The following is a 22,853-nucleotide window of genomic DNA, read 5'->3' as shown; positions in this document are numbered from 1 at the left end:
GGACATCCATGGTGAAGAGGCGGCGGTTGGGGCCAGGGATTTGGAAATTGTTGATATGATGTAGAGCATCAAAGGAATCACAGATGTAGGTGGGAAGAGACTTGACAAGGGGAGAGGGAATGGAGTCAAGATAGGAAGAAATGAGTTCCGTGGGGCAGGAACAGGCTGACACAATCAGTCTACTGGGACAGTCCTGTTTGTGGATTTTGGGGAGGAGGTAGAAGCGGGCTGTCCGGGGTTGATAGCGTATGAGGTTCGAAGCTGTGGAGGGAAGATCTCCAGATGAGATCAGTGATCAGAGATCTGGAAACAATGGTTTGATGTTTGGTAGTGGGGTCATGGTCCAGGGGGAGATAGGAAAAAGTGTCTGCGAGTTGACGCTCAGCCTCTGTGAGGTAGAGGTCAGTACACCAGACAACAACAGCACCACCCTTGTCAGGTTTGATAAAGTCAGAGTTGGACCTGAGAGAACGGACTGCGGTAAGTTTAGAAGGAGACGGGTTAGAGTAGGTGAGAGGAGCAGAGAAATTGAGATGGCCAATGTTACGCCAAAAGTTCTCAATTAAAAAAATCAAGAGCAAGTAAGAGTCCAGAGGGAGGGGTCCAGGTGGAGGGAGAATGCTGGTAACTCCAACAACTCATTGATACCAATGCCCATCCAGGACCCTCCATGCCCTCCTGTCCCTCTGACCCCATGACGTCTTCTAATCCCATGCCCTTGTCGTGTATTCACCATACCCCCTCACCTTCCCCTCTCTGATGCTGAACGTTCAGTACTTAGCTGAGGTCTCAGTTTCATCCCCCTATACCCTCATCTCAATGAATTCCACACCCGGCATGATGCTGAACTCTTCTTCCACCACCTTCGTCTCCGTGCTCACTTCTTTGGGCAGGAGTCCTCTCCCCGTTCTACGGATCCTTTCTCCTGCCTGCAGTATTCTCGCTCCACCTGGGCCCCTCTCTCTGGCCTCTTGCCTGCTCTTGATCTTTTCATTGAGAACTGTCCGCATGACATTGGCCGTCTCAATTTCTCTGCTCCTCTCACCCACTCTAACCCATCTCCTTCTGAATTTGCCGCACTCTGTTCTCTCAGGCCCAACTCTGACTTTGTTATCAAACCTGCTGACAAGCGTGGTGCTGTTGTTGTCTGGCGCACTGACCTCTACCTCGCAGAGGCTGAGCGTCAACTCGCAGACACTTCCTCCTACCTTCCCCTGGACCATGATCCCACCACTGAACATCAAGCCATTGTTTCCAGGACTGTCATTGACCTCATCTCCTCTGGAGATCTTCGAACCTCATAGTCTCCCAACACTAGACAGCCTGCTTCTACCTCCTTCCCAAAATCCACAAACAGGACTGCCCCGGTAGACCAATTGTGTCAGCCTGTTCCTGCCCAGGGAACTCATTTCTTATCTTGACTCCATTCTCTCTCCCTTTGTCCAGTCTCTCCCCACCTACATCCGCAATTCCTCTGATGCCCTACATCATATCAACAATTTCCATTTCTCTGACCCGAAACGCCTCCTCTTCATCATGGACATCCTCGACACCTCCATCCCCCACCAGGATGGTCTGAGGGCTCTCTGCTTCTTCCTCGAACAGGGGCCAGAACAATCCCCATCCACCACTACTCTCCTCCATCTGGCTGAACTTGTTCTCACACTGAAAAATTTCCTTAAAATTGTCTCACTTCCTCCAAATAAAAGGTGTGGCTATGGGTACCCGCATGGTCCCCAGTTATGCCTGTTTCTTTATGGGGTATGTGGAACAGTCCTTGTTCCAGTCCTACTCAGGCCCCCTCCCACAACTCTTTCTCTGATACATCGATGATTCTTTCTGTGCTGCTTCATGCTCTCGTCGTTACCAGAAAAATTTATCAATTTTGCTTCCAATCTCCACCCATCCATCACCTTCACATGGTCCATCTCTGACACTTCCCTTCCCTTCCTTGACCTCTCTGTCTCCATTTCTGTCAATAGACTGTCCACCAATACTCATTACAAGCCTACCAACTTTCTCAGTAACATGACTACAGCTCCTCACATCCTACTTGCTGAAAGGACTCCGTCAAATTCTCTCAGTTCCTTCGCCTCCGTCGCTTCTGTTCTGATGACGCCACTTTCAAAAACAGTTCCTCTGACATGTCCTCCTTCCTTAACTGAGGTTTTCCACCTACAGTGGTTGACAGGGCCATCAACCGTGTCCGGCCCATCTCCCGCGCATCCGCCCTCACGCCTTCTCCTCCCTCCCAGAAACATGATAGGGTCCCCCTTGTCCTCACTTATCACCCCACCAGCCTCCGCATTCAAAGGATCATCCTCTGCTATTTCTGCCAACTCCAGCATGATGCCACCACCAAACATATCTTTCCCTCACCCCCTTTGTCAGCATTCCGTCGGGACCGTTCCCTGCAGGACACCCTGGTCCACTCCTCCATCACCCCCAACACCTCAACCCCCTCCCACGGCACCTTCGATGCAATCACATAAGGTGCAACAACTGCCCCTTTACCTCCTCCCTCCTCACTGTCCAAAGGCCCAAACACTCCTTTTAGGAGAACCAATGTTTCACTTGCGCTTCCCTCAATTTGGTCTACTTCATTCGCTGCTCCCAATGCAGTTTCCTCTACATTGGAGAGACCAAACGCAGACTGGGTCACCGCTTTGCGGAACACTTTCGGTCTGTCCGCAAGCATGACCCAGACCGTTAATGCCCCTTTGATCTTTTGTTTATGACATCTTTGCAAATCTCTCCTTTGCCCCCACCTATCGCTGCCCTTCTATCCAGCTTCACCCCCCTTAAACAGTATAAATTTCATCACATTTTTACTTGTCTTCAGCTCTGAAGAAGATTTACACGGACTCGAAACGTTAACTCTGTCTTTCTCTCCACAGACGCTGTCAGACCTGCTGAGTTTTTCCAGCATTTTTTGTTTCTGTCCTGGAAGCAACTACCTGGTCTGAGGCTGAACTCCACCAGCACCCCTCACCCGTCTCACTCTGTTCCAGCTCCATTCAGGTCCCTCCCAGTGACAGACCAGGTACTTCCAGCACAGGGGCCCCCAACACCACTAACACTCTATCCCAGGCCCAACTTTCCAACCTTAGTCCATGTTCCTCACATCAATCCCTCCCTGCCCGGACCCGACATACCAACACTCTCCAGATTCTCTTCAAATCCTTCCGTTATTAGGGTCATGGTGAGAGAGAGATATCAAAAAACAAGCAGAAAGACAGTAAGAGGAAGGCCAAAGTAATTAGAGTTGGAGACATGAAGAAAGATAGAGAAGAATAAACTTGTATTTATGCAGCAGCCTTCATAACCTCAAAGGACATCTCAAAGCTCTTTACATCGAATGAAATACTTTTGAATTGTAGTCACTGTTGTAATGAAGAAGAAGCAAACAAGGGAGACAGGTTTCCCCATAAGCTAAATTAAAACGTACTCTTTCTGATCCAGACATCACCAATAGTGCGTTAGAATGACATGTCAAAAGGATACAGTTAAACCTTTGGATTTTTTGAAGTTCTGCAATTACAGACCTGGAAAAGACAGAGAAGCTTGTGAAGCATTTCACCCAAGAAAGGTTTTTGTAGGACGTACACTGAATATTAATGCAACCTGGGATGAGCTGAGATCATTGTCTCCTCAAAGCTGTAAGGAGCCCTTGCATTCTGAACATGAATCTCATTTGCCACCTCTGCAGTGGGAGGTTTGGAAGGCTATCAAAAGGCCTGTATTGAGGTAGGCTGACTAGTTGTACGGCATTAGATGTACCTAATAATGTATCTTAGATAATTGAGGCACTTCTCAGAGGGTAGGTACAGATTGTGGTGCATGTGGGAGGAAGCTTATGTGGAGCATAAGCACCGCCCTTGACTTACTAGACCTGTTTCTAATGTAAATACTATGAGCCACATAGATTATGAAGATCCTGGTGTGTAACAAGTTAGCTGATGGAATGCTTTTTTTTTCATTCATGGGATGTGAGTGTCATTGGCTAGGCCAGCATTTATTGCCCATCCCTAATTGATCTTGTTCAGAGGGCAGTTAAGAGTCAACCACATTGCTGTGGGTCTGGAGTCACATGTAGGCCAGACCAGGTAAGGATAGAAGATTTCCTTCCCTAAAGGACATTAATGAACCAGATGTGTTTTTATAAAAATCAACAGTAGTTTCATGATCATCATTAGACTTTTAATTCGAGATTTTTATTGAATTCAGATTCCATCATCTGCCGTGGTGGGATTTGATCCCAGGTCTCCAAAGCATTACATTGGGTCTCTGGGTTACCAGTCCAATAACAGTGCACTACACCATTGCCTCCCCTTAATGCTACTATTGGCTTCAGTCTCTTTGGGATAGGGATGGGATCAACTACAGTTCACATTCCTGTCTGTTATCTAGTTTTTAAAAAATTTATTCTTTCATGAGCTGGCAAGTGTTAGAATCATATCTCTCAAGACTGAAGTTTTCTTTTACAAAATGAAAGCATCTGGACAGGTGGATGCTAACCTGGGTTTTTTTTTTAAGGTCGTGATAAATTCACCTTGGAACTGTCTACAAGCATGCCTCTTCCAAGAAATCACCTGATCCATATGGTACTTGAGGAGTTGTTTTGTTTGTGTTGAGCTGGGAGACAAAAAAGGCAAGGGAGAGAGGGAAAAAACTTAAGTTGTAAACCTGCTTTATTCAAAGACAGTCTTGTTGGAGAACAAGCTGAGAAAGGAAGGCTCTGCCTTCCCTGAAATCGTGTGCGGCTATCAATCTGAGGCCAGAAAACCCTCATCTGGGTGTAACCAATCTGCATTTGGACCTGCAAAGCTGGTGAGAATTTCCAGGCATCAGGGACCAGCAGCCTATCCGCACATGAGAGAACTCCAGGTCGACAGCATTGATTTATTTTGTAACTCCCATCCTCCAAAGCCCGTCTGTGTGTGTGTCTATGTGTGTGCTGGGGGAATTCTTGAGGAAGAGATAGGTAGTTATATTTTCCTATTACAGTTGTGTGTTAACCAGTACTTGCAACTTCTTAAAAGAAGTTTTGTTTAAAATAAATTAATCATTCTGAGTTTTTGAAAGAAGCCTGGTCAGAGTCTCTTTTCTTCTGGGTACTGGAGGTATCAGTGCGCAATTGGCCATTTCGGTGAGAAAACTGAATATTTAAATTAATGGCACGGTCTGTGGAGTAGTGGGGCTTGATAATTGGCGCAATCCTCCCATCCCGGTCGTAACACAAGGCCAGCATTTGTTGTCCATCCTTAATTGTCCTTAAACTGAGTGGCCTAGTAAGTTAAGAATCAACCACATTGCTGTGGATCTGGAGTCACACATAGGCCAGACCAGGTAAGGATGGCAGATTTCCTTCCCTAAAGGTCATTAGTGGGTTTTCACAACAATCAATGATAGCTTGGATTCCAGATTTTATTAATTGAATTTAAATTCCATCAGCTGCCATGATGTCCCCAGGGCCGGGGCCTCGAGATTACTAGGCCAGTGACATTACCACTATGCCATTCCCAACCTGCACTCACAAGCATCAGCTGAGGAAAAGATGGGCTCAGGTGTGATAGCCTGTTGGACATCCAAGCTCACTCAATGCAGAACAGATGCTGTACTTAATGGCTGCCCATGGACACACCCCAGTGAGGGTCAAAAGCTTCAGAAGGTGAGGAGAGAATCAGAAAGGACTTTTCTAAAGGAGGTGAATAAATTACTTTAATAAATTTGTTTCCGTGTCCAGGAGTCAGCGGAGTGCTTTTTTAAAGACAGTACTGAGTTTAGTGTGGGATTGGGGTGATGTATAGGGTAGGGAGTGGCGGGATCCCTTCCCTGAAAGACAAAAGTGAACATGTGCACTCGAGCCAGTGGCTCTGGGATTTGGGGTTAGAAGAGATCAAAGTTAGGCGTTGTACCAAGGGAAGGAAGTTCTAGTCAAGCGATGGTCTTCATGAGCGTGGGCATGTTCAAGTAGGTTGATGGAGACAATGAAAGGTTGAGGGCTGGAGGATCTGGATCCAGGTGCTGAGGTGGAGGTGTTGCAGAGGAAGGTTTAGTATTTTTCCCCAGGGTCAGAGAGCTGAAATTAACATCCAAACAAGGAGCAGGAGTAGGCCATTCAGCCCCTCAAACCTGCTATGCCATTTAATAAGATCATGGCTGATCTGACAGTAACCTGAAATCTGCATTTCATCTACCACCAATAATCTATCACCTCCTCTTGCTTACCAAGAATCTATCCACCTCTGATAGAGCTATGAGGATTCAGCCATAACCTTGCGGGGGTGTGGATGTTAAAGGAAACAAGAGTGCATTTGGAAATTGCCTGGTCAGTGGTAGGAAGTTTACAAGAGCCTGTGTTATGGTGCAGGAGTGAGTAGGAGAGATCTGGAGTAGGGCAAATTTCAATAAACAGACAGGTGAATAAATCAGAAGGGAGAAGGTAAAGGGAGAAACCCCATAAGAGGGTGAGGTGTCAAAAGAGGGAACAAGCCTCCTTTCTGAAGAACTTAGCCAGAACAAAGCTTCCTCGAACTGCCAAATCCAGCCACAATGCCCAAGGTTCAATACCCTTGCTAATGGAGACATCACCAGGAGGACAGTAAACAATGAGGACTGGAAGAAGATGGGATGAATATCAGTGAACTGAACAGTAAACACCAAAGTTATTAGCAGCTCACAGAAATGGCTCCAGTTGGCTTTTGCACTGGATTTGGGAGGGTAGGATGTGCCTCCATGGGGAGAGGGTATGGATCTGAATCAAGGATACAGAAAGTCCAGCTGTATGGGATTGTCAGGAGCTCATTTTGGAGACTTGAGCATTCTGACAGGTTTCTGCGTGGCCAGGAAGTAATTAACATCTTTAAACAAGAGCTATTTAAACTTCTGATTTAAACACAGAAAAGAACAAACCTCTCACCTGTTCTCATCCTGTGCATTCACCCGTGGTTTGGGATGGTCCACTGATGTTTTCTCACAGCCACCTTCACTCACCCACCGACACCAGTCCATTGCCGCAGTAGTATACCTGAAGAGACCAGAGAGAAGGCAAATTAAACAAACCATATGCTCACCCCCATTATTTTACCCCATTAGAGGTATAGGCCCAGCCCAATCTGCTCTGTATTGTTTTTCTGTTCCTCCTCTCCTAATGGTATTGGCTCCTTGCTGGTTCCATGAGTACCAGGCTCACTAATGGGAGTAGGGGTTTGGCGAGGGGCGGGGGGGGGGGGGGGGGGGGGGGGGGGCGCGGTGGCGGCGGCAGGGGTAAGAGGGTGAAAGGGCAGAGCATGATCTGTGATTCCTCCCACTCCGGTGCAGACCAATACCCCACCAGGCTCTGAGCTAGTTCAGCAGCCTGTTGTTCTGGTACACTGTGCAGCCTTATACTCCGTGATCAACCCATATGCCCTTTTAGCGCCACAACTCCTAGCTCCTACAATCTGCACCCAAGCTCTCTGCACTTGGGTAAGTGGGAGGTGTTCCTAAAGGGACAGTGTGTTCACTCTGAACAGAAAACTGAAACTCCAGAGATGGTTGCAGGTTTCTTAGGAGCTGGAATTGGAGCATCGAGGCCCAAAGCCCTAGAATTTGCTCCTTAAACCTGTCCACCTCTCTACACTCCTTTATAACCCTCTTTAAAACTCAACACTTTGTTCACCTCCTCCAACATCCCCCTCTTCTAAGTACATTCATGTGAAACACCTGTGGGACGTTTTCCTACATTGAAGATGCTAGATAAATGCAAGTTGTTAAATTTCGGTGCGATGGCAGGTATGTAGGCCATATGTCATAGCGATTGGCTGATCGAACCAAACAGTATGTTCCTTCACAAAAACAGAATTACCTGGAAAAACTCAGCAGGTCTGGCAGCATCGGCGGAGAAGAAAAGAGTTGACGTTTCGAGTCCTCGTGACCCTTCGAGTCTGCGATTGGGCAGCACTTGCTGAACAATCCTGAGTGTGTTAATAGCGACACCAACAGTTTTCTATTCAGAGTGGACACACTGTCCCTTTAGGAACACCTCCCACTTACCCAAGTGCAGAGAGCTTGGGTGCAGATTGTAGGAGCTAGGAGTTGTGGCGCTAAAAGGGCATATGGGTTGATCACGGAGTATAAAGCTGCACAGTGTACCAGAACAACAGGCTGCTGAACTAGCTCAGAGCCTGGTGGGGTATTGGTCTGCACCGGAGTGGGAGGAATCACAGACCATGCTCTGCCCTTTCACCCTCTTACCCCCCCCACCCCTCGCCAAACCCCTTAAGATAATCATCTGAGTTTATAACGTGGCTCATTTATACTTGCTAAAAGTGACATACATTTATATGCAGGGACTTGTTCTCTGCAAACAAAAGGAATATGTTCAAGTCTTATGACTTTTTGAATTAACTGGAAGCGTAGGGATGCCTATAGTTCCCTGTTGCCTTGTCCAGGGCAACTCTCAGCCAGAGTCGACTTGTCAACGAGTCAGGACCCTTTTCTCCTCTAGCATAAATTGCTGTGATCAGTTGAAATTTGGCATTCTTGCATTTGTTCTGATGAGCGCAAGACAAAAATATCAGCAACACGTTTCTCTTTTCAGCAATATTCAAGTTGTTGCTGTTGAATGCACGTGAAGCTGTCCCGAAGCAAAGGAATCTGGCACCATTTAGCATCCTGATCTTGAGAAAAGGTTGGTTTCCAGACTTCTGCCAACATTCTGGAACAGCTATTGGTGAGGGACAGGAAAGTGATCATCCATCTCTTCGCAGAAAAGTGTTGAGCTTATGCCTGGCACCCCCTTACACAAGCATCATTGAGACTGGGGATTTTGTATGGGGGTGGAGGTGTCAAAGCCATGAATCCACATAATCCAGTCCACCATAGCACCACATGCTGCTCAGTGTACTGCCTGCTAACTTGTTCAGTGAACTGAACTGATGCCCGGGATGAATGACTTCAGTTACGTGGAGACACTGGAACTGTCTCTTTACAGTAGAGAAGGTTAAGGAGAGATTTAATAGGGTGTTCAAAGTCATGAAGCATTTTGAAAGAATAGGTAAAGAGGAATTGTTTTCCATTGGCAGGAAGTTCGGTAACTACAGGAAATAGATTTCAGATAGTTGGCAAAGAACCGCAGAGAAGATGCCAAGTAAAAGGTAGAGCAAGCGTGCACACAAGGGCATGAGTGTGCAAGAGGGGATAGCAGCAAAAGAGACTGTGACAAGAAGTGAGTGAGTGAGCATGCAAGAGACCACACGTGCCAGAGAAAGCGATAGCGCCAGAGAGTGACAGCATCTGAGCAAGAGAGAAAGAGAAACACACCCAAAGCCATACAAAGAATGTACTGACGTACTCTTACCCCTCATATATTCCAGCGGAATGCATTGGTACCAACTGGGAGGATCCATCTGGGAACAGTAATTGACAGCAACCAGACATTACATCTGTTTGTGTTTCACTGAGTGCCACAGGACAGAACACATGTTTCCACTGCTGAAAGGGAAAAAGGGAGGAGTGTGATAATGGAAAATGGCATTATTACATTGCCTAATGAACCGTCATATGTCTGTACTTGCCAAAGTGTTAACATTTTTACTGTTAAATATTCTGCACTTACCTAATGGACCAACTGATTTCAACCAGGTTAGTAATAGGAGAGTTAATAATTTGCCTCAGTATCTCTAAATTGGTGAAAAACATAAATCAAGCAATATTCTCATGCCTGGACAGCCTCCAGCAATTCCTCTAGGAAGTCAAATAGGATCAGGTCCAGCTGAGAGGAGCTGTTCCACAATGAAGGACCCTTGTCCACACCCAAAGCCCAGAGGTGTCTATCTCCAGCAGCTAACTGGGGAGGGGAAGCCTTGGGTAGCATCAGGACCCTGACAATTTTTCCCTTCCCCGACCTAGGGACAGAGTTGCCAGATGTGCCCCAGTGGAAACTGGCCAGTTCAACACAGATCACTTTAAAGTTCTGGTTCTTTTAAACATTTGATACAGTGTTTTGAATAAGTATTTGATGACCCATTACAGATATCACAGGGATTATCAAGTGCACTTCACTTGCCTTTCACAACATAAGGATGCTCCTCCAAAGTACTTTACAGCCAATGAAGTATTTTGCGCAGCAAGCTCTCATGAACAAGAATTAAGAAAACAGACCAGGTAATCTATTTCTTCAGTGATATTGGTCAGGATATTGGCCAGGTCACCAAGAAGAATTCCCTGCTCTTCTTCGAAATAGTGTAGTGGGATCTTTACCTGTACCTGAGAGGGCAGACAATATAACTTCTCAACTGAAAGGCAGCATCTCTGACAGTGTAGCATTCCCTCAAAAATGCACTGAAGTGTCAGTCTGGATTCTTTGCTCGAATCTCGGGAGTGGGACTTTAACTCACATCCTCCTTTCTCAGTTGTGAGAGTTGCAGCAATTTGAGTAAGTGCTTTCACAAAAATTTGTGGCTTCTGGCCTCATACCAGAATTTACCATATCATCCAAATTATCACTGTGGTACGGTATAGAGATAAAGCTGTGTTGTCAGAGGTGTCATCTTTGGGATGAGGTGTTAAACTGAGGTCCATATCTGCCCAATGAGGTGCAAGTTAAAAACCATAAGATGGCAGATATATAGGAAGGGGGAGAACAGAACTGGTAGAAATTAGTTCTCGTCTGAATCCATTTAATGGAGTCATTGGAAAGAGAAGCAACAGGAATTAGCCCAAGTGAAAAAGAGGAAATTAGAGCATCTATAGTCTGAAGACAAGCATAAAGGGGTGAACTCACTGAGATTCCTGAAGTATGAAATAGTATAGATAATGGCAAACTGATTATTCCATTAAAGGTCAATAGAGTAAGAGGAGATGAATTTAAAAAACAAAAAATATTTAGAAAGATTGATAACGTAAGGTATTGGATTCACAGATGGTAGAGGAGAGTGTCACTCCGTTGGATGTATCATTTGTTGTGCTGGAAGGGTGAGGTCAATGGACCAAATAGTCTTTGCTCGCCATTGACTATTTCTTGATTCTTAAATCCAGATGCCGACACTTACAAAACATACTGCATACATACTCACAAATAATATGGCAAGCGTCACACAAGGTTAGATGACAACAGTAATCTTTTCTCTCCCTACCTCTCGTGCATGCCGAGGAATTCTACAACATCTCTGCTGCGTACCCTGACTGGACTGACCTGCAGCGAGCTCCTCTCCTCTCTCCTGTCCTGAGACCCAAAGTCCCAGGACATGTCGAGTCTCACGCCGTTGCAGAAACTGATGTGGACCCGCCCATCGGAAAACGCTGAAAATCTTCCAACGTTCTGGACCACCTGCTCATCGAGAAGAACCGGGAGCTGGCTGAAAACTCCTGGCTGGGACAGCTCCTTCACAGAGAACAGAACAATCACACAGGCAATACACTGAGGAAACCTTGTTCCTTTCTGAAATCTACTTTCTCCCCAGTCAGACCACAGGCATATTGCTAATCAGTAGAGAATTGATATTTAATAAGTTCATTGGATGAACAGCCTTAATTTTTTTTTTTAAACAAGAGTACAAAAGGCCACACTACCCATCTTCATTTATCTATCCAGAGAGATCATCCCTGGTTGGCAAAAAAAATGATTCACAAAGATCTTACCAGAACTGAGGAATTCCAGTTTTCAGGAAAAATTGAACAACTAGAGGATTTTTCTCTTTGGAAAAGTGATAGGGGGCCTTAAACATATGAATGGGTAGTTGTGAAGAAAATGTTTCCACTTGTGGGAGAATCCAAAACTAGGTGCCATAAAGATGAGATTGCTATTAATAAATCCAATTGGGAAATAAAGAGGAATTTATCTGCTATCCCAGGAAATGGTTGAGATAAGTTGCTCAGGCATTTTCAAAAGGAACTAGACAAGTAAATAGAGAAAAGAGATATGCTGAAAGGTTGGGATGAGGGAGGTGGAATAAAAGGAGACTTATGAGGAGTATAAACACCCATACAGATTGGTTGGGCTGAATAGTTGTTAGTGTACTGTATATTCTACATAATTTTACACTGTCAATGATAACAAAGCAACGTGTTCCTAAAAAACTGTACCTCAGGGAAGGGAGATAATGGAAGGGGAATAAAGAAAATAAAAATAAAATAGTGGGGAGATTAGGTAAATCAACAAACAGTGATTGATGGATATCAAACTGCAGAAGGATGGAGATGGAGGGAAGTGACTTCCATTGAAAATATTTCCTTATTATTTGCATCCAGTGTCTGCCCATCGAACTTCAGATATCAAATATCAAACATCAACATGCTTGCTACAGATGCAAAACACTGTCTACATAGACATGCCAATCACTGATCGTGAACCTGATCGTCAACTCGCAACTAGTTGCAATTCAATTTTCCACCCGGAATAACTGATCAGTGCTCTTTAAGGCCAAATTAACAATTAACACCTTAGAAGTTACAGCAGACCATAAATATTCAGGGCCATGAGACAGGTGTTAGAGTAGGGGGCTCCAGTAGAAGGTCCACTCAATTTAACACAGGTAAGGTGCAGCCTATTATTCTCAGTTTTACTGGGAATGTCCAGCTATCCCAAAACATCCTCCCCTAAAGCAAAGACACCTCTGGCACAACCTGAAGACAGGACCAACAGGCTGCAGTTCGCACATACTCCACGCCAAGCAGTAAAGGCTCTCACCATTTTCCAACAGCACACATTGGGCTGTTTCAGAGATAGCTTTAACTGGTTACAGCACTGCAGGATCCTGCAAAACATTAACTCAGAAGGTTACACACATAGCCAAGAGCAAATAATGAAATGCAACCACATACACAGTAATGAATTCCAGTGCCATTAGCACCATCATGGCCCAGGGAGAACAGGTCCTCACTGCAGAATGCTAAATCTTTACAAACCCCAGCCAGAGTGTTTGTATACTATTATAGAAAAGATATCAAAACCATGGGAAAGGGACAGTTTAGATGAGAGCATATAGTTAAGGTGATTGACTTAAAAATCCTCAATTAATGAGATTTAGTGACATTAGTTAAGGGATTAACACTGTCCACGCCACTGAGGATAACTCTCCTCAATTCTTTGAATAATTTTACTGATCCACCTGGGAGGGCAGACAGGGTCTTAGTTTAACATCTCATCCAAAAGATGGTATCTCTGACAGTGCAGCACTCCCTCAGTACTGCACTGGGAGTGTCAACAGGATTATGTGCTCAGATCCTGACTCAAAGCTCTCTGTGCTACCAACTGAGCCCTATTGACACAATGTGGAAAAAGTTCTGACATCACTAGAAGCACCTCCTACCTCCCTATCCAACATAAAAATTCTCTACAATCACAAACAGCTACATTTCTCAATAACAATTTAGTGCTAAGCATTTACTCAACCAAACCAGAAAATACTGGCAAAAATCAAAAGTATTTGGTGTAAGGTACCTGACTGCCTGTGTGACCATGGAGCAAATGGAGTATTTGGAGTTGGGTGTGTCAGGAGGCAGGCTGCTTACCATGTACATTCGCTCTTCTCTCTAAATTTAAACAAACATATCAAAGGAAACATAGTGAATCTCGGTTTCTTTATACTGTCAGAATGGATGTTATTTTTAAAATATTTTAGGGGAATATTGTGTTATTCTGTAAAGAAGGCTGGATATCTGTGTATGTGATTTAATTAAGCTGGGCAGAGTTTAATAGGAACCAGATTTAGGTTGAGGTACAGGTAAACAGGTTAGATCTAACATTTGCATTTTTAGATAAGTTGGGAGTTTGTTTGACTATCAAAGGGCAGTCGGAGGTAACAAGAAACATGTTTGCATCTTGCAGGAGTTCCATAGGTAAATAGTAGTGGGGAAATTATATTTTATTGAACTGAAAGCAAAGACAAATTAGAGGTATAAAAGATTTTATATTTGGAAGGATTTGAGTTTCAAAGAGGTGTGAAAAGAATAGAATTGGAAATGAAAGGGGGAAAATGGTATTTTAAAGTTACTGTGGAGAGCTTAGCTAGAAATAGCTGGAGCTGTTTGAGCTGTTGAGCTGTAGCCAGAGCTCTGGGCTGAGAGCGGATGCCGTTTGAACCAGCCATCCAGTCAAGCCAGAAAAGTCTCAGACTGCAACAAGCAGTTTTATTCTGAAGTGGATTCCACAGCAGAGTGGAAGGGGGTACAGGTCATGTGGTATGTCTTTATTGAAGCTACAGCAATTTGACTTGCGTAATATTACTGGATTTTTTTAATAGTTGACATCCGTAAGGAAATGTTGCCTGGAGGTGTTTACTTGTGGGTCTGACCAAGTAGAAAGTCTTTTTTGGGAATGTTTTGTAAGACTTAATTGTACAACTGTAATCTTGTGTACTCAAGTTTTCTTTAATTCTTGTTAATAAAACTTTTACTTTTAATGTTTTTTAAATCCCAAAAGTGACACTGGACTTCTCACTGCTGAGGTTAGTATGTCTTCTTCTCATTTTCAGAAAACAAAAGAAAAGCTTATGGCTCGTAAGCCAAGTTTCCCTCTGGGATTTGGTTTGTGCAGCAGTTAACAAGGACTGTGGTCATAGCAATGCCAGTGGTCAGTCAGATATATGCATGGATATTGAGGTAGTTCAGAGGGTTTGCGCGTTGGGCCAAGATGGAGAATAAGGGGGAAGAAAGGCTTTATGTGTCAGACTTAGATTGGCTCTACTGCATGTGGGAACGTGGGATGAGGTGGGTGTGTGTGAGTATATAGTTAGATTGGCATGCAACAGCATATAATTAAGCCGGTGTGCGAGAGTGCGACCAGGTGGGCTTGCAGTTCGGTGAGTGTGCATTCAGTTGTACATTTAATTGTTTTGCCAAAGTGATTACAGTACAGTTAGAACACCCAAACTCTGCTGGTGCTGTTAGAGGACTGTGGAACACAGGCCAACTGAGGCTAAGGCCAGGATTTTCCAGTCCCACCACCCACGTGAAGTCAAAGGACTTTTGGCTGCTACTCCTGAATTTCCATATCGCCCACAACGTTTCGCACCATGGGCAGGACTGGAAAATCACGGCCTCAGACTGTGCCGTGCCTCAAATTGACCTCTCATTCTTTACCTTCTCAGTACTGTCCAGGCATTCAGCCTCTTACCCAATCTCAAGATGCCATTACTTCAAAGCCTTGCCCCCTCCCGCTATGGCACTACATGCTAGGATATGGTATCACCGTTCTCTGGTATCATTCTTCATATGTAAAATGCCATCAGGGAAAAGGAGATGGGGATGGAAGGGGCATGGGGCTGAAACACATCAGCTCCTTGCCCAAAATGCATACCTGCAGACTTTCCAGCAGAGGGCACAATTAACCATCAGGCATGCGCCTCCCGACTACGCTCTCTGGGCTGTTTCCCAATTAGCTAACTCAGCTCAGTCAGAGAATCAGATCCAAGGGACTTGTTAACCTGTACAACTCAGGTACCAAACCAGACTTTACATTTACACCACTGGGCCACCAGGCACCCAGACTTAAAGCATAACTGAAGCTTTATAACAATCACCTGCCCATCACTCTGTTCCATCAGATAGTGAGTGAAGTAGTTGCTGCTGGCACTATAGGGTTTGAGAACAGAGCCATCTCCTGGGTAAATTTCCACAGAGTTCACTGGCTCAGTGATTACCCTAAGAAGAAATAAGAAGAAATCAAACAGACAAGCACTCACAAAAGGCACACACATGATGGATCCACCAGCATCTGACAGGGCCTCACCTTTCACTCCTCAATCAACATTCCTCACCCCAGCTCTAATCAGGGCCACACCCTACAATAGTCAAGGACAATATTTCCTTTAAGTTGTACAGGTGTGTGGCAGCTCAGTAACCTGGAACGCACCATGGAATAGACAGGCCAGGCTCGACTAATAATCACTCTAAGATTCACGGATGCACAGCTGAAGAAATCAAGAGTGATCTATCAAAGTTTGCTGATGATACATATTGAGGTGGGAATGTAAACTGTGAGGAGAACACAAAGAGGCTGCAACAGAAATAGTCATGTTATGGGCAACAAGGTGGCAGATGGAGTATAATGTGGGGAAGTGCAAGGTTATTCACTTTGGTAAAGAACAGGTCCTCAAGGGTTATAATCTCCGGATTACTACCCGAGACACGTGCACATTGGCATAGGGTCGCGAGAATAAGGGAAGTAAACATGTGGCTAAAGGAGTGGAGCAGGAAAGAGGGGTTCCATTTCGTGGGGCACTGGCATCAGTATTGGAACAGGAGGGATCTGTACCGTTGGGACAGTCTCATCTGAACCGATCTGGGACCAATGTTCTAGCGAAAAGGGTAAATAGGGTGGTCAACAGGACTTTAAACTAGAAAGTCGGGGGGGGGAGGGAAGGGTAAAACTCCAAGAAGTATGCCTAATGGGAAACAACGCAGCAGGTTAGCATGTAGGGGGGTGGATTCAACTTCATAGAAAATTATGAGAAAACTGAAAAGAAAGGAGAGCCCAGGAGAGGCTATTAAAGTCCCCAGAACACAAAATAGGACAGAGTGTTTGGAAAGGGCTAGGAATCTAACCTCAAGCACATCAGATAAAGGGACAACAATGAGAAAGGGGATGGGAAAAACAGGACTGAAAGTGTTGTATCTGAATGCACGCAGTACACGAAATAAGCTAAATAAGCTTGTGGCGCAGATTGAAATTGGCAGGTATGATGTGGTGGGCATCACGGAGACATGGCTGCAAGGGGATCAGGACTGGGAGCTAAATATCCAAGGATATACATCCTATCGAAAAGATAGGCAGGTTGGCAGAAGAGCTGGTGTTGCTTTGTTAGTAAGAAATGAAATTAAATCGATAGCAAGAAATGATGTAGGGTCAGATGATGCAGAATCCGTGTGGGTAGAGTTGAGGAACCACAAAGGTAAAAAAACCATAATGGGTGTTATGTACAGGCCTCCAAACAGTAGTCAGGATGTGGGGCACAAGATACACCAGGAGATAGAAAAGGTGTGTAAGAAAGGCAAGGTTACAGTGATCATGGGGGATTTCAATATGCAGGTAGACTGGGAAAATCAGGTTGGTCGTGGATCACAAGAAAAGGAATTCGTGGAATGTCTACGAGATGGCTTTTTGGAGCAGCTTGTGGTGGAGCCACTAGGGAACAGGCAATTCTAGATTTAGTGATGTGTAATGAGGCAGATTTGATAAGGAGCTTAAGGTGAAGGAACCCTTAGGAGGAAATGACCGTAATAGGATGGAATTTACCCTGCAATTTGAGAGGAAAAAGCTGGAATCAGATGTAACGGTATTACAGTTGAATAAAGGTAACTACAGAGGCATGAGGGAGGAGCTGGCCAGAATTGATTGGGAGATGAGCCTAGCAGGAAAGACAATGGAACAGCAATGGCAGGAGTTTCTGGGAGTAATTTGGGAGACACAGCAAAAATTCATCTCTAGGAAGAAGCATACTAAAGGGAGGACGAGGCAACCATGGCTGACAAGGGAAGTCAGGGACAGCATAAAAGCTAAAGAGAAAGCATACAATGTGGCGAAGAGCAGTGGGAAACCAGGGGATTGGGAAGCCTACAAAGACCAACAGAGGACAACTAAAAAAGAAATAAGGAGGGAGAAGATTAAACATGAGGGTAAACTAGCCAGTAATATAAAAGAAGATTGCAAGAGTTTTTTTAGATATATAAAGGGCAAGAGAGAGGCAAAAGTGGACATTGGGCCGCTGGAAAATGACGCTGGAGAAGTAACAATGGGGAGCAAAGAAATGGCGGAGGAACTGAATAGGTACTTTGCGTCAGTCTTCACGGTGGAAGACATGAGTAACATCCCCAAAGTTCAAGAGCGTTGGGGGGCAGAGGTGAGTATGGTGGCCATTACCAAGGAGAAGGTGCTAGGAAAACTGAAAGGTCTGAAGGTGGATAAATCACCTGGACCAGATGGATTACACCCCAGAGTTCTGAAGGAGATAGCTGAAGAGATAGTGGAGGCGTTAGTGGTGATCTTTCAGGAATCACTGGAGTCAGGGAGGGTCCCAGAGGACTGGAAAATCGCTCATGTAACCCCCTTGTTTAAGAAGGGAGTGAGGCAAAAGACGGGAAATTACAGGCCAATTAGCCTGACCTCGGTCGTTGGTAAGATTTTAGAGTCCATTATTAAGGATAAGATTTCAGAATACTTGGAAGTGCATGGTAAAATAGGGCAAAGTCATCAAGGGGAGGTTATGCCTGACAAATGTTAAAATTCTTTGAGGAGGTAACGAGTAGGTAAGACAAAGGTGAGCCAATGGATGTTATCTACTTGGACTTCCAGAAGGCCTTTGACAAGGTGCCGCACAGGAGGCTGCTCAGTAAGATAAGAGCCCATGGTGTTAGAGGCAAGGTACTAGCATGGATAGAAGATTGGCTGTCTGGCAGGAGGCAGAGAGTGGGGATAAGGGGGTCCTTCTCAGGATGGCGGCCGGTGACTAGTGGAGTTCCACAGGGGTCAGTGTTGGGACCACAACTTTTCACTTTATACATTAATGATCTAGATGAAGGAACTGAGGTCATCCTGGCTAAGTTTGCAGATGATACAAAGATAGGTGGAGGGACAGGTAGTATTGAGGAGGTGGGGAAGCTGCAGAAGGATTTGGACAGGTTAGGAGAATGGGCAAAGAAGTGGCGGATGGATTACAACGTGGGGAAGTGTGAGGTCATGCACTTTGGTAGGAAGAATAGTGGCATAGACTATTTTCTAAATGGGGAGAGAATTCAGAAATCTGGAGTGCAAAGGGACTTGGGAGTCCTAGTCCAGGATTCTCTTAAGGTTAACTTGCAGGTTAAGTTGGTAGTTAGGAAGGCAAATGCAATGTTGGCATTTATTTCGAGCGGACTAGAATATAAAAGCAGGGATGTGCTGCTGAGGCTTTATAAGGCTCTGGTCAGACCACATTTAGAATATTGAGAGCAATTTTGGGCCCCGTATCTCAGGAAGGATGTGCTGGCCCCTGAGAGGGTCCAGAGGAGGTTCACGAGAACGATCCCAGGAATGAAAGGCTTAACATATGAGGAACATTTGAGGACTCTGGGTCTATACTCGATGGAGGTTAGAAGGATGAGGGGGGATCTGATTGAAACTTACAGAATACTGAAAGGCCTGGATAGAGTAGACGTGGGGAAGATGTTTCCATTAGTAGGAGAGACCAGGATTCGAGGGCACAGCCTCAGAGTAAAGGGAAGACCTTTTAGGACAGAAATGAGGAGAAACTTCTTTAGCCAGAGAGTGGTGAATGTATGGAATTCATTGCCACAGAAGGCTGTGGAGGCCAGGTCATTGAGTGTATTTAAGACCGAGATAGATAGGTTCTTGATTGGTAAGGGGACCAAAGGTTATGGGGAGAAGGCGGGAGAATGGGGTTGAGAAACTTATCAGCCATGATTGAATGGTGGAGCAGACTCGATGGGCCGAATGGCCTAATTTCTGCTCCTATGTCTTATGGTAATAAGAGTAGAAGAAAAAGAATATTTCTTAAAGGTATAAAACTTTTAAATGTTGGAGACGTGGATGTACTTGTACAAGGAACAGAAAGTTAGCATGCAGGCAATTAGGAAGGCAAATGGCATGTTAGATTTTATTGCAAGAGGACTGGAAAACAAGAACAGGAAGTCTTGCTACAGTTTTATAGACTTTGGTGAGATCACACCCAGAGTACTGTATGCAGTTCTGGTCTCCTTATGTGAGGAAGGACAGATATGCCTTGGAGGAAGTGCAATGGTGGTTCACCAGATGAGAGGCAGAATAAATTGGGTCTGTATTTCAGGAACATAGGAGCATAGAAGCAGGAGTGGGACATTCAGTTCGTTGAGCCTGCTCCGCCATTGAATTACATTATGGCTGACCTCAACACCACTTTCCCACACTATCCCCATATCCCCTGATGCCATTAGTATCCAGAAATCTATCAATTTCTGTCTTGAACATACTCGATGATTGAGCTTCCACAGCCCTCTGGGGTAGAGAATTCCTAAGATTTGCCACCTTCTGAATGAAGAATTTCCTCTTCATCTCAGTCTTAAATGGCCTGCCCCTTATTTTAAGACTGTGTCCACTGGTTCTAGACTCACCAGCCAAGGGAAACATCATATACACATCTACCCTGTCACACCCTGTAAGAATTTTGTATGCTTCATTTGTATGCTTCTCATTTTTCAGAACACTTGGGAATAAAGGCCCAGTTTCCTCAATCTCTCCTCATAAGACAATCCCGCCATCCCAAGGATTAGTCTGAGGAACCTCCGTTGCACTCCCTCTATGGCAAGTATACGCTGACTTTGATAAAGAGACCAAAACTGCATTCTCTAGAGTTTAGAAGGATGGAAGGTGATCTCATTGAAACATACAAGATTCTGAAGGTAGGCACTGAGATGTTGTTTCTCCTGGCTGGGGAACCTAAAACACAAGGACACAGGTTTGGGATATAGGTCGATTTTTTTTTTAACACTTGAGATGAGGAAAAGCCTCTTCACACAGAGTTGTGAATCTTTGGAAATCTCTACCCCAGATGGTTGTGGATGCTCTCTCAAGGCTGTGATAGACAGATTTTTGATCTCTGGCGGAATCAAGGGATATGGGGAGCAGGTGGGAAAGTGGCGTTGAGGCAGAAGATCAGCCATGATCGTACTGAATGGCGGAGCAGGCTCAAGGGACCATATGGTCTACTCCTCTTGCTATTTATTTTGTTCTTATGTCTTAATACTCTGTCAACTGTGGAACTTTTAAAATAATGTACAATTCCTCGATTTTTAAAAAACTGATATTGGGGGTCGGAGGGGCGCAGGGGGTGGCGCGGTTGAGAGGGAGAAAGAGACAAATAGACAGTCCAACAAACATGATTCAGTTGTGATTCCCTCTCCTATCGTTCCTGACCTGCTTTGTGGCAGTGCCAGGCTGCTCTTGTGCACCACCTGGTGACTGAATTAAAGTAAAGCTGGTACAGAGCTGGCCCCTAATTGCTTGCCCTTTCAGATGCAGCATCTATAGTTGAGGATAGGATTTTTAAATCTATACAAAAGCAAGGAGTTTTGTACTGGGGGAGAAAACTTCCATTATGCACCCATACTAATACAGGTGTATTAAAAGTTAGTAGATAGTTTAGTGTTTACTTTGCAACAACTGGGCCACACTAACTGGATGGGAGCTGTATTGTGCTGTCCAGTTGGGGAATACTAGCAAGCACAAAGGTCTTCTCCCACTAGTTTATACTCTACATGTCTAGACAGTGGTTGTTGCACTATCTAACTGCAGTGTCTAGGGGCTCCATGGGGATCCTTTAAAAAAGACTTTTATTCATATAGAACCCTCCATGATCCAAAGCATTTCACAGCCTATTAAGTGCTGTGGAATCTCAACAGTCATTTTGCATGGTCTCACACACGTGGCCAGACAATCAACATTAATACTCAGGTCAAGCAGCATCTGCGAGAGAAAAAAGGTCATCTCGACCTGAAACGTTAACTCTGTCTCTCTCTCAGAGATGCTGCCTGACCTGCTAAGTATTTCCAGCATTGTGTTTTTATCCCAGACTTAAAACGTCCGCAGTGTTTTGCTTTTGTAATCCATAGTGGTGTTCAGGTATAAATATTGGGCAGGACAGCAGGGAGACCTCCCCTGTTCCTCTTCAAAATAGTGCAATGGGATCTTTTACATTGACCTGAGACAGCAGACAAGGCCTCAGTTTAACATATCATCAAAAGATGACTCCTCCAACAATGCAGAAGTCTCTCAGTATTACACTAGTATTTAACACCTGATGGGACACCACTCTGGATTTACACACCACCTGGTGTCAACTCCCCATTCCAGGAAGTCTCCCTCCTCGTCTCTCCAGCATTAGCTGGAGTCTTGTCTCTCAATTTAAATTAATAGTTTAGCTTGTGTTATGATCCCAACTGATGTTACTACTGAACAAATGAGATCCCAGGATGGAACCTGGCTTTATAGATCCTAACTTTTATTTTTTGTTTAGAAATGTGGAGGGTGACTAGTGAACAGAGTCAGCTGAGGTACTTTTAACAAAAGAATAAAACATTTATTAAACAAGGAAAAGTTGAACTATATTACTCTACTCCTTCACCCACAGCCATACCATTACAGATATATACAGATTCATAAGAATAACATAAGTAACAAAAATGTACCTTATTCTCTAATGTTCACAGTAAGTATAAAGTCCACGTAAACCAATAGGTGAACTATGGTCGGACACTCCACACTCCATGATCAAGTGACAGATGCCACCCAAAGCAGATATCTCATTAACTCCCCGCAAGCGCTCACTACATTGAGTGCCAACTGGTCTCACGGAAACTCTTTCACACAAGGATTTCCAATCTCTACTATCAAAGAACTCATCTTGGAATCTTCTCCCAAACAACACTTTCTCTCGGACATCTTCAACAAGGATCCACGTCCAGAGTTTCGATCGCTCCTTCCGATGTTCCTCTCCCCCTGGATGCCCACATGCATTCAAACTTCACCTTCTACGCACTGTCTCCGAGACTCAGCCGTGCCAACAGAACACCACTGCTTCACAGGTCCATAGTAAGGAGTTACCAACCTTTGGCTGTCTCCTCTGATCTTCTGGCCTCTTGCAAGCCCATTTTGCCTTGATTCTGCTCCACGCAGCTTTCTCTCTCTTTAATTCGGAGCCTTTTTCTCTGCTCCTTACTTTAACGTCATGCAACAGGACCTATTCCCGATTCCTGCTCCTTAACTGTCTTCCTGGGACTTTCTTCTGTCCCTCTCTCTGGTTTCTGGGACTTCCCTCTTTTCTTCTGGGAAATCTGCCCTCTGCAGCTCCCACTCTCGTCCAGCTTCTTCTGTACCTCTCTGCGTGATGTCGTTTTTC

General features: G+C 44.8%; 1 protein-coding gene across 2 annotated transcripts in view; it reads right to left on the bottom strand.

Moving 5' to 3' along the window:
* The window catches only part of c4h5orf34 (chromosome 4 C5orf34 homolog), a 67,493-nt gene that overhangs the window by 12,983 nt on the left and 31,657 nt on the right, over nucleotides 1-22,853 (bottom strand). For both annotated transcript variants that reach the window (XM_041185567.1, XM_041185566.1), the window contains exons 6-12: nucleotides 15,507-15,627; nucleotides 13,427-13,518; nucleotides 12,674-12,740; nucleotides 11,180-11,368; nucleotides 9,344-9,477; nucleotides 6,923-7,030; nucleotides 3,505-3,545 (exon numbers count right to left, since the gene is read on the bottom strand). In XM_041185567.1, coding sequence (XP_041041501.1) covers nucleotides 3,505-3,545; nucleotides 6,923-7,030; nucleotides 9,344-9,477; nucleotides 11,180-11,368; nucleotides 12,674-12,740; nucleotides 13,427-13,518; nucleotides 15,507-15,627 — 752 coding nt within the window. The remainder of the gene's footprint in view (nucleotides 1-3,504; nucleotides 3,546-6,922; nucleotides 7,031-9,343; nucleotides 9,478-11,179; nucleotides 11,369-12,673; nucleotides 12,741-13,426; nucleotides 13,519-15,506; nucleotides 15,628-22,853) is intronic.

Source organism: Carcharodon carcharias, chromosome 4 (assembly GCF_017639515.1).
Source record: "Carcharodon carcharias isolate sCarCar2 chromosome 4, sCarCar2.pri, whole genome shotgun sequence".
In the NCBI taxonomy this organism is placed as follows: Eukaryota; Metazoa; Chordata; class Chondrichthyes; order Lamniformes; family Lamnidae; genus Carcharodon; species Carcharodon carcharias.
Note: the sequence above shows the minus strand (reverse complement) of the source record. Positions and strands in the feature narration are given on the sequence as shown.